The following is an 11326-nucleotide window of genomic DNA, read 5'->3' on the forward strand; positions in this document are numbered from 1 at the left end:
TTTATGGCTCAGAGCCTTCTTTTCCAGCCTCCATGGTCCCTGGGTGCACACACCATTAAGTGCTCAGATGCTAACCAAAAAGTTGGCAGTCCAAGGCCACCCAGAGTGCCTTGAAAGAAAGGCCTGGTCATCTGCTTCCAAGAAATCCGCCATTAAAAATGCTATGGAGCGCAGTTCTACCCTGACACATATGGGGTCACGTGAGTTGGAGTCGACTCAGTGGCAATGAGTTTGCTTTTTTGGTTTTGGTGGTCCATTCGTTCCTTCCTTCATGGAATAGGTATTTTCCAAGTGTCAAGTTCATGCTCACCATGATAACAGACATGAGTAGGCACCACCCCTGCCTTCAAAGAGGCACAACCTGAGAGAGGACAGAGGCGGGATGAAAGGACTGTCCATTCCAGGTCTGTGTCTAGGCTCAGAGCAGGGGCCACTCAGACCCTGGATTCTGTGAAATATGTCTTTGTGGGCGACAGATGTCTGAGGCAGCCGGGGAGCAGGGGTGGGTGGGATGGGCAGGGCGCCTGACCCCAGGGACCCCTTCTCTCTAGGCTGAGCTTTGGCCTACCTGAAGTTCTCCTTAGGCCACTCCCTCTTTGTCTCCATCCTTCATCCCTTCACTTCCCCTCTGCCTCCCTCTGTCCTCTCTCAATAACCCATTAACCCTCTCCCACTCACCATGGGCCTCACACGGGCCCATGGTTCCGCTTCTCCAGAAATCCAGAGTCCCCACATTCAACAGAACTGGTTATAGAACATTTTCTGGGATGAGGAGAGGGGCAGCGTAATTGCCCCAAATCCACTGGCTGCCCCCACACCCAGCTGTCCATCCCTCTGAGACCAGCTGGACCTCCTGTTCCCACCTCACCCCTCAGGGGGACCTGGGCTGACATGGAGAGTGGGCTGACCACCTCTTCAGCCCAGGACTGGGCTCTTTGGGGAGATCCAGAAGAAGCTAGTATGCTGGGTGGGCAGAGATGGGGTCCCAGCCTTGTAGGGCCTCTGGGAACACCTTCCCACCATGGGGCACACAGTCCACATGCTTATGCACACATTCTTGGAGTCTTAACCGTGGGCCTAGGAGCCCCTCCCAGGTAGGAAAGCTCCAGAAGAGCCAGTCTCTGAAGGCACAGTGGTCTCTTTGGACCCTTCCTCCCCTGCCCCACACCTCAGAGCTGACATCTTCTCTTTCATTGACTCACACTTTCCTGAACAGCAGATGCCTCCTACTTAGTTGGCGATTCTTTATGCCCAGGATCAGTAAGTTCTTCCTTGAGTCCACCCCAAGTCTCTCCCATTATGGCCCAGCACCTGTGCACTCCCTCTCCCTGTCATCAGCACCTCCTCGCACCTGGTGAGTGTCCCTATCTAGCCCTAGTGTTAGACAAGCCTACTGTCTGTGAAGCCTTGGGCCACTCTTTCAAGCACATGGGACCACTTTGCAGAGTAGGAGAATGTTTGCTCTGCTTGAGGACCCACCAGGTACCTAAAGCCTTCCTGGCTCCGTCCATGGCTTTTGCCCTGACTTCACTTTGCACACCACACGGGGGTCTCTGAACTGCATACTCCTATGTGCATTTTTAGTGGTGCCCAACTCCAGGGGCCTCCATAGGATAAGACGTGGCTTAAGGGAGGGGTGCCCTCCAGGCTGGGGGATATCCCCCCAGAATAACCCAGGGAAGCCCTGGACCTTGTCGGCCACCATCTCTCCTGGGTCCCTTGTGCTGGCTAGGTTAGGTGGGAATGACCTTGGGCCTGTCTCAGCAGGGTATTAACAGGGCTTCAGCTAAGAGGGAGAGAAATGGCCTGGGGTTGGGATTCTCTGCCTTCAGTCGCTCTGGTCCCAAGCCCCAGCACCCCCCACCCTAGCAAATGTCTCGTTTTCTCCTGACAGACGGCTGGCACGCTCCACCCTGCTGCTCATTCCGCTGTTTGGAATCCACTACACGGTCTTTGCCTTCTCCCCAGAGAATGTCAGCAAGAGGGAGAGACTTGTGTTTGAGCTGGGCCTGGGCTCCTTCCAGGTAGGTGGGTATGAAGGGCTGAACTCACAGGTACCAGGGGCCTGGCTTCTGACCAGCTGGTTCTTCTAGAAACTTCTTTAACCTAAACTCTGGGTCTCAGTATTCCCACCTCTGAACTAAGAGGGAGTAGAATAGATGTGGAGAGCTGAGAGAGCCCTTTCTGCTTTCTCTACCCTCTGGGTTTCTTTGGGGAAGAAGACACATGACTGTCTGGTTGACCCTGCCTCTGGATATCCAAGGCAGGCCACCCTTGGGCGACCTAAGCTGGCAGCTCCCCATCACTCACCATCTGCCTGGTGCAGTGGCCTCAAGAGATGTCCACAGCCTGACTGTGGTGTGATAGACCATGTACTCCACAAGGGCTGGAGCTCCATCTTACCCAAATTGGGGTCCCCAGCATAGGACCTGGCCACAGAAAGCTGAAGGAGCTGAAGAGGTGGATGAGCAAATGAATGCATCAATAAATGAAGCCAGGGACTGAAATAATGACTCAGTGAGCTAAGGAATAAGTAGGCTGGGCTGTAAACAAGTGAGTGAAGGAGTGGATAGACTGGTGAGAGAATGTGTGAGGAGTATGTGAATGGAAGGAGAATGAGTGGACCCATAAAGGCAGGGATGACTCTCCTGAGTGTCTCCAGGATACAGCGTCTCTCCCTAACTCAACTGTTTACATTAGCATTTGATTTTCATGGTCAGAAAGTCACTCTGTGCATCCGACTTTAATCTTCCCTTGCCCCCGTTTTAATTCCGTGTCGTTTTACCTGTTCAGCGTCCTTAGTCTTGATGAGGCTGGGAGCTTTCTAGGCAAAGCCCTGTGTTCCTGTCTCTGTTCTCACTGACATATTCTGGGGCCTGTGTCTTCATTCCTCTATTGCCTCCAAGTGACATCTTGAGGGACAGTGATTGAGAGGAAGCAATTTGTGGCATTTGAGAAAATCCTATCGTTTTGTTTGGTGATGAGGAAAGAATTCCAAATGTAACAAAATATATGTAGAATAGCTGAATACCTACTCTGGGCCAAGTGCTTACTCCGCGTGGTGTTTTGTGTGTGCTGTGTCCAAGAGCGTTGGGTAGAGGGAGGTGGAGGATAAAGATGGCACAGGTCTGCTCTGTCTTGGACAGAGGAAGAAGAGATGGGGTTCTGCCTTCAGGAAGCCTGCAGGCTGATTGGGGAAACCAGAGAACAGTACCAGCTGCAGTGGGAACTCAGGCTCTCAGGACTGGGGCTTCTGGGGAGGCCAGTGGGGGCTGGGGCATTCAGGGAGGTTTTGTAGAAAGGTTTTGTAGAAAGGGGACTTTGAGCAGCCACTGGGCTTCATGAGTGTGCCCATCTTCACAAAGCAGAACTGTCTCATCTTACCCCAGACCCCCAGGAGCGGTGCCCCCATCCAGGTCATCTAGGCAATTGTTACTTTTCTGCTTCTTGGTATTCCCCCTTCTCCCACACACACCCCATGCAGTATTCTGAAAGATTGTTTGCTAGCATTCTCAGGTTTATTTTTGTATTCTCTTCCTAGGGCTTCGTGGTGGCTGTTCTCTACTGTTTTCTGAATGGGGAGGTAAGACCCTGGCCCTTTGGCTTCTTGGCAGAGGATGTGGGGCTGGCTGGGGAGTAGACAGGGGTGTGAGTGGTCTGCTGGCAGCACAGAAGAGTTTATTCTCCAGGTTGGGGCTCTGCCAGGGCCCCAGCACCTGGAGGAAGGGGATAGAAGCTCCCAGCATATGGTGGACACCCCCGCCCTGGGCCAGAACCTCTCTTGCTTTGCCTGCTGTGCAGCTAAGGCCCCACTTCTGGGTAGAGCTGCCTGCAGGGGAGGCATCAGCTCTGCAGAGGGCAGATCACCCTGGGGAGGGAAGGCTCTCATGATATGTGGTCACCAGACACACCTTAGTGAGGAGGAATTGATAGCAAGGAAGAGCATGGGCCTGGACGTGGTACCCATGGTTCATGAGGCTGTGATGGGTAGAGGTGCTGAGTGTTGGGCCAGCTTGCCTTGCCCAGTCCCTTGGTAGAGTGGGAACTGTGGAGACTTAGGAAAGGCCCTGGGGGAGAGGCCTGGAACCCTCTAGTAAGGTTTCATTTCCAGAGCTATGACTTGTTTATGTCTAGCCTGTTTGGGGTGATGCTTCTGCGCAGACACCAGAACAGAGGTGCTGGACAGGGGCGGGGGCTTGATGAGTGGGATGGATTCAGAGAGTGGGGGGGTCAGCGCCTCAGTGCCTGGGTCTTAGCTGTGTGACCTGGTGACCTCGGGAAGCCCCTCCTCTCTTTGGCATCTGAGAAACAGGAAGGTTGGGCTCAGTGATCTTGGAGACCAGCTACAGGAGGGTCAGATTAGGACAGACAGGACCCTCCAGGGTGGTCTGCCCAGCTAGGACACGGAAGGGGGAATCCATGCAGCTTGTTAAGGTCCTGGTTCAATCTACAGCCATCATGGGCATGGCACAGGACAGGAAGCGTTTCCTTCCATAGTGCATGGGGTCTCCATGAGTTGGATGTCAGCTGACAATAGTCAGCTGACAACAGTCGGGGCCTGTGGGACTGGGAGGTAAAGGAGAGGGTGGGGGGTCCACTTACAGCTGGGCAGTTCTGCACCCACAGAGGCACTTGGCTGAGGTAGAGGCTGAAACTCACCCTGCACCCCTTCGCTGTGCTGAGAGCTACATGGGGGCCTGTTCACCCAGAGAGGGCACTGTTCAGGAGCTCTCCACCCTGACTGCACACTGGAATTGGACCTGGGAAGATGCCTGGGTCTTACCCCAGAGATTTTAATGTACTCATTTGGGAGCTTGATCCCAAATCTCTTCATCTGGGTATTTGAAAGCTCCCCCCGGGTTATCATAATCTGTGCTTGATGGTCAGCTGAGAGTGAGATCCTTCCCTGATCCACCTGCCCTGACGGGCTGCTTCATAGAGATCCCCTGAAAGACCCCAAGGGCTAGACTCTGGCTGTAGAAATGTTAAATGCCAGAAGCAGAGGTCCATAGACCACAGTAAGCCGTTAGGGGGCTTTGCTCAAACAGCAACTCACAAAGGGCTATTAAGGCCTGCTCTGCAACTGTATTAAGCCTCCCTGGTGACCTCAGGGCTGCAGCTGCACTTGGGAGTCAGTGGGGAGCGGAGAGGTGCTGGCGGTGGCAATGCCAGCATAGAGGCCTGGTGGTGGAGACCGTGAGCATGGCAGTGACTGCCAGATCTCTCTTTACAGGTGCAGGCAGAGATCAAGCGTAAGTGGCGGAGCTGGAAGGTGAACCGCTATTTCACCACGGACTTCAAACACCGACACCCATCCCTGGCCAGCAGCGGGGTGAACGGAGGCACCCAGCTCTCCATCCTGAGCAAGAGCAGCTCCCAGATCCGCATGTCAGGCCTTCCGGCCGACAACCTGGCCACCTGAGCCCCGCCCTCCCCTCCTCCTCTCCTCCATAGCACAGGCTGGGGCTGTGGGCAGGCAGGCGGGTGGCCCACAGCATGTTTGCCTCTTCTCTCTCCTCGGGTAGGCCCTGGGCTTGAAGCTTGGCTCCCTGTGGGGGGAGGAGGATGCAGGGTGCAGACTGGTATTTCACCTCCCCATTTTTGACACTGGCCCCCACCACCATGGTCCCCCAGGCCCTGATCCCAGACATGTAAATATTACTCAGATTTGGAAAAGTTGCCACATCCCATGCCCCTTTGCCCAGTGACCTTGCTCACTTCTGGCCCGCTCCCCAGCTCCACCCCACTGTGTCTCCACCAGCTTCAGTGATGGTCTGATCCCGTGTGTGAGGCTTTGTGAGCTGAAGCTAAAGAGATCTTGCTTTTGGGGGGGCCTGCAGGGCCTGCCTTTGCAGCCCCCATCACTGTCTGACGCTGGGCGTGGCCTCCGTGTGAGTCGGCTTGCATCACGGACTGCCCTTCCCATGACTGGGCCCGGCCCTTGAGCCTGCCAGAGGTGCAGCGTGGTGGCCAGTCCAGAGGCTTCCTGGTGCCCACCCAATGTCTTGGTGTCCAGGTGCCCAGCTCCTGGATATCAGGGCTGTGGAACAGCTCCAGAGCTCTTCCATTCAGAGGCTTCAGCTTGAGCAGGGGCTCAGGGAAAGCTCTGGTGCTTTTCATGTGGCCCAAGAAGAAGATCTGAGAGCCAGAAATATGAATCTGATGGGAAGGAGATGGAAGGAGTTTGGGGGATCAATGGAAGAAGGCCTTCATGTCTCTGTCATTTCACTGCTTCCCTTCCTGCCAAGATGGCCAGGGATTCAGCTGGTAGCCACCCTTCTGCTGCTCCCACTCCCAGCATCGGCTACAGAAGGTGAAAGATGGTTGCCTCAGAGACGCTGTTCCCCAGTGTGGCTGCCACAGAGGGCCCCTAAGCCTTCCCCCTCCCCATTTCTCTCAAGTGAAAGCCATGACTAGGCTGAACCAATGAACCAGCCGCCTTCCTGTGATGTTAGCGAATCCTGAATTACCTTCCATGAGCCCAAATCCAGGGCACCCCCTGCCCCCACCCACCATGGACAATGAGAAGCCCCAGCCACCAGCTCCTCCATCCTGAACTCCACCACTGAACTTCTGAGACCTCTGAAAAGACTGCCCTCTTGTGTACCCTTGACATTGGATCACCAGGGGGCTCTAGAATGTCTGGAGAGGAAGCCATGCCCACCATGTTCACTAAGCAGATGCTGCTAATGAGTGAGGAATGGCTGGCTCCCCAGCTGCAAGTTGCATAGTCACAACCTAAGAATTTAAAACAAGGCAGGACTAGGTTTGGGGAAGGTAGAGATGAGGGCTGGATTTCTATGGCCCTATGTGGGCCCAGCTAATTCCACATCTGCTCTTGGTGTTGTTACTGTCCAAATATGTGTGCGGACTTGTCATGATCGTGTTCTGGAGTGTCTGGAATTTGGGTAGAGGGAGATGTTGCTTTGCTGTGTTATAAAGAAGAAGGGGCTAAGGGACAGGTGGAAATGTTTCTGGAGAGGCCTTCGATGACTAGTGAAGGGCTTGACTGCTGTGGTTTAAAGATGAGCCCTTGTCCTTGGCCAGAAAAGTACAGTTGGTTACTGAGTCTTTGACAAAACAGAGGGAGGAAAGGAGCAGTCACCTTTCCTGGGCACATTTGGTGACTCAGGCTGACCATGGGGTGCACAGTGGCCATCTTGCACCTGACTTCATTACCCCCACCCCACTCTGGGGGCCATGTGTATTACCCAAGCAAGCGTCCACTGGCCACCTCACACTTTGGACACCCTTAGGGGCCTGGGCAGCTTGGAGGAAGCCATGGCCTGGGGTCCAGAGATCTGGGATCTGCCCCAGTCAGGCTCAGATTGCTGTGACTGTGGACACAACACTCCAGCTTGGAGTGTTTCCCCATTTGTGAGATGAGGCACTGGCTTCTAATGCTTCTCCAGGGTCTGTACGTCAGTAATTGTTCAGTTCAAAGCCAAGGCAGGTGAAAGGGCATGCATCATTGTGTGTATAATCCAAAATCTTGATATGTATATGTGTGTGTGTTGGGTGGTGCTATTTATTTTCCCTTTCTTAGAAATGGAAACTTTCTCTTCCATTTGGACACCACAAGGGAAGCTGGTGGAACAGTTTGTGTTCCAGAGGGAAGGACCAGGCCGTGGATGTTTGAACAGGTGCCTTGATCATGACGTTCAGACCCAGCCGTACACTGGGCCGTGGTGGAGCTCCACGACAGTTGGGCAGTAGGAGGTTGAAGGAGCAGTCAAATGGTTCCTTCGTCACTGCCGCCATAAGCAGGTTTGCTTCACATGGAAGAAGAACCCTTGACTTTATAGATGCATCATCACAAAATAGCAAAAACACAAGCTTGACCCCCACAGCCTGTGTTGCTGCCTGATCCCTGAGCCTGCATCCTCACAGAGGTTCCGGTTCCTGTTGGTGTGTTTTTCTGTGTGTGTGAATTACTGCCAGCCGTGTGAGCAGATGTGCCTGGTGTGTTCTGAATGTTCCAGGGGTTTAGGCAGGTGGCCTTCAGGGTCACAGGCAGTGTGGGGACAGCATGAGGTTTAGGTAAGACCCTGCCCTTTCTGACCCTCTGTCTCCAAATTTGTAAAATGGGCAAAAAGACTAGATGGTTTGTACAGCCCATTGCATCTTTGAAGCTGTCTGTCTAAATACCAGCCATTGACACAGAATAGGTCCCAGGTAGGACTGATGTGTTTGCCTGGAACAAAACTCATGTCTTGTGACAAAGAGTTGAGGGACTTGGAAATGTTTAGGCTGGAGAGGAGCAGACCTAGAGCTGCCTGACTCCGTGTCTCTAGAGGATCATTACTGCAAAGGGGGTTAGTTTTGTTCTATGTAATCCTAAAGAACAAAGTGCAGACCCATGAGAGGCTGAATGCTGCTTGGGACAAAGACATTTCTCAACCATGTCACAACTATCCAGCCATGGAAGTATCTAGAGAATGACTCTAGGCCAGTGGAGATGGGATTCCAAGTCAGGGATACTGAGGCCATCAGGGAGCCCAGGATAGGGTCAGAATGTGGGACTGAGGTGCTTCTGTGGCTTTCTGGTGGTCCCCAACACTGGGGGCTTCATGAGTCCCCACCATGCTTAAGGCCAGCCACATTCTCTGTCTCGATGGGCATCTCTGTGGCCCCTTTGAAACTAGGCCAAGGATCTAGAGTGATTCCTTCTCTAAAAATCTCTGAACTGGGTTCTCTGGGGAATAGAGCCTGGCTCAAGGCTTGAAATATCTTGAAATATACCCTGCATCCATCATCACCCACCAAAGCCACTGGCTCACCTCCTTGCTCAGACTTTCTAAGTCCCAGCAAGGGAACTGGAAGAGACTTTGTTTGGAATTCTGTGATTATCCATTCCCCCTTCACGGCCACTCCAAAGTGAAAGCAGTGAGTAATTTGTCACCATAAATTCCTACTTTAGCACAGGCACTGTGAGAGCTGGTTGGAAGAGCTCTGAGCAGGGACTGGGGGACCTGGGCTTTTCCCAGCTTTGCCACCGACCTGCTGTTTGACTCAGTCCCCATATAGATTTGGGGAGACTCACAGAATATTAGAGCTGGGAGAAAACTTGTAGGCCTTCAGATCAAACTTCCCCATTGGGTGGATGAGAAAACACTTAACAGGAGAGCCTAGCATGGAGCTTGGTGTTCAGTATGTTTTATAATGGCCCACAGATACTTGCACAGCCTTGCACATGAGCCAGAATAACACACTCAATACAGCATCCAATAAACATTGAGCCTTGCACAAGAGAAGGGCTCCAGCTACCAAGTGTTTGTTCAGGATTCTGGGTGCAGGAAAGGCAATGGAGCCAGCGTGGTTTGGGGAGGCCTGCTTTCTAACTCAGGCTTCACCACCTGTTGGAATCCAAGGCTTAACCTCTCTGGGCCTCGGCTTCCTAATCTGAGAAACAAGGACAAGATTCATATGGTCTGCCTCACAGGCCAGGGATGAGGTTCAGTCAACATCCCCATGTGTATAAAAGTGCTTTGGAAACCATACACAGGTGTGGGCTGGTTACTGGGGTGAAGGTGCCCCACCAAAGAGTCCCTTAGCTGTTTATCTACTGCTTTGAGCCCTCCCAGATTAAACTTTGCCGCATTTGTAAAACCACCAGCATCAGGGACAAGGGGAGGCCAGGAGGCTCTGGCAGACACAGAATTCTAGTATTATCTTTTTCAGCTGTGTGAGCTTGCTCTTGGGATTAGGATGGGGAGACTTCCATGTGGGCGATTCAGCATTTCTATGTGATCCCGTGAGAATCTTTCAAGGATTTGGAACATCTCTCAAGTGGGCTGGGATCCATTCCTTCTTTCCTTGAACTTGACGTCTGGCATGCGTGTCTTGTCTGATGTCTGTCTTCTGTGGCTTTGCTCCTGTGAGGGCTTGAGTGGTGCAGCCCCTGGCATCCCAGACATGGCTCCAAGCTCACTTGTGGGAGCTGGACCAGCCTGGGTTTCATCTCCCACGATCAAGATAAGCCCCACAGACCTCACTGCTGTTGCTGCTGCCATTAATGCTGTGCTCACAACCTGATCCAGAATCTTAAGGATGTCAAACTGCTGTAGATGATTCAATAAATGTCTTATCATTTTTCCTGTTGGCTTGATAGAAGTGGATGGGCAGGGAGGAGAGGTGGCAGAAGGGATGGGGCTCCTCCCAAATCTAATCACTCCAGAGTGATTTCATCTCCAAGCTTCTGTGGCCTTTTAGATTGATAAGACAAGGAGGATGGGCTTGGAAAAGTAAAAGAGCCTTGACCTCAAAAGTACCTGCAAGGATCATGCAACTTGAATTGAATCAAGGTCATTTGGAGGCCTTGGATTCCTAGAAATGGAAGAAGCCAACTCCACAGACTTTGATGCCTCTTGGCCTTCATATTGTTCAGTGGGAATGACCACTGGATCTCCCTAAGCCTGCCTGCAATGGGCATTTTATTCCAGCTAACTCTAGGTGTGTCATGGGCTGCCAGAATCCCATCCCCTAATGCTGCTGGATATTCAGAGCCACTAGGACCTTCTGGAACAGGTAACCAGTTCTAGGTAACCCTCACTTCCTTGAGGTTCTTTCAATTGCCACATACTCCGATACCCATGTTTATATTAGTCAAAATTTTTAGTGGTTAGCAGCAGAAGTTAATTGTGGCTGAAAAGGAGTTAGTTATGAAAGGGATGCTGGACAGCTTGAAAATTGTCTCAAGGCTGAAGAAACCAGAAGAGGTGTCCCAAACCATATCATGCCAAAAAGCCAAGGAAGAAACTGCTGACACAGCTGCTGCTACCAGCCAGATGGTGTCTCCTGTGCCAGGGAGCCAACCTCATAATCGCCACTATCTCTGAAAGCAGGAAGCTCTGCTGCCATTCTCACCAGCACGTTAGATTCCACATATAACTTCTTTCCTCAACGTTGTTCACTCCTGAATCAAGTCTCACATGACTCCATTGAATGGGCCGTGTCCTAGCTGCAATGGAGGCTGGAAACCTGATTTTTTTTTTTTAAATTCTTCTTTGGGAGGTAAAATTTTATGAGTATAGCAATAGTATTAGAAAGTCCTGAGAATAACACATGTTGCTGCATCAGCCCCATGGCAAGCACAGGGCCTGTCCCAAATCTGTGAAAACCAGAGACCGAGTGGCTATATGACAATCCTACTTATGCTCCACTTTGCTACATTAGACCAAACTAGTGCAGTCTCCAGCCTGGACCATAGAAAGACTCCAGAGGGTCCTTTGGTCAGAACTGCTGTTGTTAGCTGCCATCCCATAGATCCCAACTCATGGTGACCCATGTATAATGAAACGAAACGCTGCCTGGTCCTGTGCCATCC

At 52.2% G+C, this 11326-nt stretch overlaps 1 protein-coding gene across 5 annotated transcripts in view; it reads left to right on the forward strand.

The window, feature by feature from the left end:
- ADCYAP1R1 (ADCYAP receptor type I) overlaps positions 1-10942 on the forward strand; it is a 64708-nt gene extending 53766 nt beyond the window's left edge. For 3 of the 5 annotated variants that reach the window (XM_064290121.1, XM_064290118.1, XM_010587186.3), the window contains 3 exons: positions 1895-2024; positions 3542-3583; positions 5234-10942. In XM_064290121.1, the coding sequence (XP_064146191.1) occupies positions 1895-2024; positions 3542-3583; positions 5234-5422 (361 nt within the window). In that variant the 3' untranslated portion in view covers positions 5423-10942. The remainder of the gene's footprint in view (positions 1-1894; positions 2025-3541; positions 3584-5233) is intronic. The other 2 variants (XM_064290119.1, XM_064290120.1) reach the window with 1 other exon arrangement.
- Positions 10943-11326: the final 384 nt, after the last annotated feature.

This window comes from Loxodonta africana, chromosome 8, assembly GCF_030014295.1.
Source record: "Loxodonta africana isolate mLoxAfr1 chromosome 8, mLoxAfr1.hap2, whole genome shotgun sequence".
In the NCBI taxonomy this organism is placed as follows: Eukaryota; Metazoa; Chordata; class Mammalia; order Proboscidea; family Elephantidae; genus Loxodonta; species Loxodonta africana.